We start from the raw sequence: 4,527 nt of genomic DNA on the forward strand, positions 1-4,527 counted from the left end.
ATATTGTTTTTAATATAGAAGACCTATGTAGTAAAAAAAAAATATCAGTGTAATCTTAATATAATAATTATCGCATTATTTTATTCTCAATTACAATTCATGCTTTGTTTTAATGTTATCATTACTTACGGAAACGATTTTCACGATACCTATCCGTAGCTTACAATACGAGTATGTATACTTATTATAATTCGAATTGATATTAGAAGCCTTTATAATCTTATAAAAGTCTTATATTTAAGAAAAGTATCAGTCCTTAGAGAAATATGATACAAGTTGAAAACAAACGTGGTTGTATAACTTCCTTTGTATCTGTAAAGCTTAACAAAGATTCCATTTGGTATTAACAACGCTTAAAATAAATAATAAGCAATCAACTCTGAGCGATCAAAGTAAAAGGGAGAAGTATATAAAAGCGAAATATATACTGTTGCTATTATTGTTAAACTTGTTATGATTCCACCATATCTGCTTCATTTCTATTAATTGGATCTCCTTTCAGTAATGCAATGATCATGCTGAAAAGTGTAAAGAATCACAATGACCGCATATGTTTGCTTTCAATATTGACAAAGAAATGATACCGTGTAAAATATACTCACCAATACAGATAAATAAAAAAGAATATAAGATAATATCCAAGATAAATCATACAATTTACAATATGCCTCTTTAATTGACCATGGTTGTGAATCTCTGTGGGATCATAGACACCCATGTTACCTTTGGGTACTCCATAGTATTCGTAAAGCAACCATATAGACATTGGTAAGTTCACATAGAATAAGATAAATTGTCCATGGAGTAACAACATACATTCTAAGAATAAATGTGCTACAAGTTTTGTTCCCACCCACTGTAAATATCAATAGTTAAGTTCATTAACTCCTGATAATCGCTTATGCATCTTAATTAATGATTTAACTTAAAAATAACGATATAAAGGAGATGATTTATTATTGAATAATAATAATAATAATAATAATAATACAGCAAAATTACCGTGTTCAGGTTTGTACAACACTGACGAGCATTTATATAATCACATTCTAAGTCCGATAATGTTATGAGCTATAATTAGGATAAGGAAAATGATTAAAAATAGTTGTATGCATAGTTGTTCAAATAAACGTGCTCATTTGAATATGGCGCCATCAGAAATTGTTTGTAAGAATAAAACATGGCGAACAGTTCGAAAATCCCCAGACCGGCCTTTTCTGTAAGACGCGTATAAGACACGAGAATACTGTTTCATAAGAGAATAATTTGATCAAACCCGATCGGTTAGATCACAATTTAATTAGAAAACATAAAAAGGATACGAAATACACCAGGATAAAAAGTACTAAACCGGTATCGATCAAAGCTAGTACAAACAATAGCGGCTCGGATACTAGAACCATTCTGCCGAATAATCAGTATGAGTGAACGTTTAACCGCATTAGGATGATATCCGATGATTCATAAATGTTTTCCTTGCGTATCAATGCACTCCAAATGCTTTACACGCGAAAATTTTGATAAACCTAAAAGGAAACTGAATATGACCGATTATCAAAATCAACAAAATGAACAACTCATGAAGCTATCAACCATTGAACTTGGTTTATGAAGTTTGACTATCTTGACGACACAGTAGTGATAACCTAATCTTCTCAGAGCAAATATCCCTAGCGAAAAGTGATGTCATTTAGACAGAAAAACTCTAATGGCTGCGCATATGTAGTATGTAATCAATCATGTAATGTATGTTGCACGATCAAAAAGATCGTGACGTTAAAACATGAAATTTCCATAAACGAAACAACTATCAATGAGATGTTCACCTAGCACATAAAGCTCAGTGTTTTATATACAGATATAAATAAATTCCATATGTATATATGAATCTTTTCAGAATTAATGTAGAACAAAAGGTAAAGGTGTACATATGTCTCTGTAAATAAAAAAGTACGCACTTATACTTTTTGTTTGCACCAACATTTTTTGTGCGGTAATAAAACACATTCTCGTTGCAGAAATGTTTCGAGACGCACCAAAAATTGTTATTGAAGATGGATCTTCACCATCTGCTTCTTATGTTATGTATGTCAGGATGGAAGATCTTCTAGAAAAACTAAAGTTGTTGAGTTATGATGCAGAGTTTTTACCAGAATTTAAAATAAAAGCTATAAATAGGTAAATAGAGCAGCAACGTGTACAAATTCTAGCTTCTATATTGTATGGGTCTATAACAATATTATTTTGTATGTAGGAATTATTTTGTAACACAGACAAACCCAGGAGAACAATTTTATACATTTACTTCATTGGCTGCTTGGTTGATTAGAAAGGCTGGCAAAAACTTTGTACCTCCACAAGAATCTGATGATCCTAACTCTACCATCGCATTGATATTGGATTATTTAAGAGAGATTAATATACCAATAGAATTTCCACCTAATAAGCTTAAGCAAGGCAGTGGAGATCATGCTATCTATGTTTTGGATAACTTGGCTGATAATGCACTGAAAGTGCTAAAATTTCAATGGAAGAAGTATTGACCTCAGTTAGATTAACAAGAGGTTTCAAAAGGGTTTCAATTAATGTTTCCTTCAAATTAATATTTGTAGGGTAGAAATATCACCCGATGAGCCAAACAGTGAACCAGAGATAGAGGATGATGATGCAGAGTTGATACTAGAGAAGGTGGAAGAGGAAATGATGGCTGAGTATGATGATGAAGAAGAAGATATATTACATGTTGATGATATTACAAAACTTTATGGCCAAAATCTTGTGAGTAAAGCTTAATTAAATATTTAAACTTTACATTTAAATATTTTTCAATCTCTTCCAGAATGACTTTCAGAAACCAGATGATATCTTGTTATCAAAAACTAACAGAGAAGAGTGGCAATTGGAACTCGAACGGGTTCTGCCCCAGCTAAAAGTAACCGTTAAAACAGGTACACATTATACATTAATAAATAATCACAAAAGGAGTGAAACGAAATCATGAAAATTCCTTTTCAGACTCAAGAGACTGGCGTTCTCATATAGATCAGATGCAGCAGCTTCGTACAAACATAGGTACTAATCTCACAGGAACAAGAAGTCAACTAGATAAACTGCACAGCGAATTGTCCAACACATTGGATAAGATAAAAACGAGAGAATCATACTTGAACAGGCAGCTACAGCCAATTTTAAAAGAATATCAGACTTTTCAGGAGGAGTTGTCTAAGATCAAAGAACAGTATCGCGATGTTAGCGACGGTGTAACTGAAAGAACAAGGATATTCAACAAATTGTCAGAGGAACTGGAACATGTGAAGAGAGAAATGGACGAGAGAGGATCTAGTATGACTGACGGAAGTGAGTATGTCCTAGTTTGTACTACTAATCCACAAGATATTCATTGTAATTAATTACTTGCAGCTCCGCTGATAAACATAAAGAAAACAATCACTAAGATGAAGAACGAAATCTCCGAGATGAATGTGCGAATAGGCGTATTGGAGTACAGTTTGATGTGTACGAGGATACGAGATCGCTCACAGCTACAGGAAGATATGAACACCACGAACGGAATCGCGATAACTTGAACATCGTTAATTACCAATCACACAGTAGAATCAATCGATCATTACTGAAAATATTTATTTGTATCATGCGGAATTTCCTTCTTTTGTCATTTTTGCGTATGTTTCTCTGGCACAGTTCGCGTTTACTACAACTAACAATAATTGTTAATAAGGGTCCAATTAAGCATTTACCACTTGCATCGTGTTTGCAGAACGTTAACGTGCGCACTAACGCGAGCATTTAATTTGCAGGAAGTGTTCAAATATCCAATATATTTTTCACGAGACGAATAAAAATTTCCATTTATCGGAAAACCATCACGGCGATGCGTATCTTTTTTTACTGTCATCCTTGCTGTTGACTTAACGCATTTAGTGTTTTCACGACAAGATACCGAACTACCGAAGAAGTCAACAGTACTATTCATTAATACAAACGAACTATCATCCCCGAGATGACTAAACTGATCAAAGGTCAGTCGAGAACATTCTAGTTAGATTGTGGCGCCTATTAAAGAATAATGAACTGATGTATAACGGGATAACGATAGATAATGAGATATTCACAATCTGTACATTATACAGTTGTTATCATATTTGACCCGAGGAGGAAGCTAAGTACTAATCGATCGAAATTATAATAGAACATGAACTTCTCGAAGTCTATTTCGGACGTCTCGATAACACGATTACCCTTAGACTTTTGTTTACACAACTGGATCCCGTGAACCGATTGAGATGTCACTTGTCTATACCTTTAAGGATCCTGGATTGGGGGGGTGGGGGGGAGACGAACGGTAGCTCGATCATACTTTCGATCAACAAATTGGATCGATGCCAGTTAAAGACTGCATCCGCAGTCGTGCCTCCGCCGCTCATTGATCCCTCTCCTCTTTGCACAATTTCACGGCCAACGTCTGCTTTAACAGGTCGTGGAAGTTTGCACGGATCAGTCTCTGCG

General features: G+C 34.3%; 2 protein-coding genes across 3 annotated transcripts; one reads left to right on the top strand and one right to left on the bottom strand.

The window, feature by feature from the left end:
* Positions 1–67: 67 nt before the first annotated feature.
* Positions 68–4,127, bottom strand: Cnir (cornichon-like protein). 2 transcript variants are annotated; one of them, XM_078181464.1, is made up of 4 exons: positions 3,759–4,127; positions 1,003–1,071; positions 603–856; positions 68–518 (listed from the first exon to the last, which is right to left on the bottom strand). In XM_078181464.1, the coding sequence occupies exons 1-4, from the start codon at positions 3,765–3,767 to the stop codon at positions 452–454; spliced, it is 399 nt and encodes a 132-aa protein (XP_078037590.1). In that variant the 5' UTR covers positions 3,768–4,127; the 3' UTR covers positions 68–451. The 2 variants fall into 2 exon arrangements, with proteins under 2 accessions (XP_078037590.1, XP_078037589.1); XM_078181463.1 differs by lacking the exon at positions 3,759–4,127 and adding an exon at positions 1,323–1,463.
* On the top strand, positions 1,778–3,765 carry Ift57 (intraflagellar transport 57). The gene is made up of 7 exons (XM_078181462.1): positions 1,778–1,916; positions 2,019–2,178; positions 2,255–2,536; positions 2,613–2,778; positions 2,840–2,948; positions 3,016–3,357; positions 3,421–3,765. The coding sequence occupies exons 2-7, from the start codon at positions 2,021–2,023 to the stop codon at positions 3,585–3,587; spliced, it is 1,224 nt and encodes a 407-aa protein (XP_078037588.1). The 5' UTR covers positions 1,778–1,916; positions 2,019–2,020; the 3' UTR covers positions 3,588–3,765.
* Positions 4,128–4,527: the final 400 nt, after the last annotated feature.

This window comes from Augochlora pura, chromosome 5 (genome assembly GCF_028453695.1).
Source record: "Augochlora pura isolate Apur16 chromosome 5, APUR_v2.2.1, whole genome shotgun sequence".
NCBI classification, from domain to species: Eukaryota; Metazoa; Arthropoda; class Insecta; order Hymenoptera; family Halictidae; genus Augochlora; species Augochlora pura.

Coding starts and splice junctions, on each gene's coding strand:
- Cnir (XM_078181463.1), bottom strand. CDS start 1,403: ATGGTTCTAGTATCCGAGCCGCTATTGTTTGTACTAGCTTTGATCGAT. Junction 1,072..1,322: donor TTTTTATCCTGGTGTATTTC/GTATCCTTTTTA, acceptor TCCTAATTATAG/CTCATAACATTATCGGACTT. Junction 519..602: donor TTTTTTATTTATCTGTATTG/GTGAGTATATTT, acceptor TACACTTTTCAG/CATGATCATTGCATTACTGA.
- Ift57 (XM_078181462.1), top strand. CDS start 2,021: ATGTTTCGAGACGCACCAAAAATTGTTATTGAAGATGGATCTTCACCA. Junction 2,179..2,254: donor AAAATAAAAGCTATAAATAG/GTAAATAGAGCA, acceptor TTTTGTATGTAG/GAATTATTTTGTAACACAGA. Junction 2,949..3,015: donor AAAAGTAACCGTTAAAACAG/GTACACATTATA, acceptor ATTCCTTTTCAG/ACTCAAGAGACTGGCGTTCT.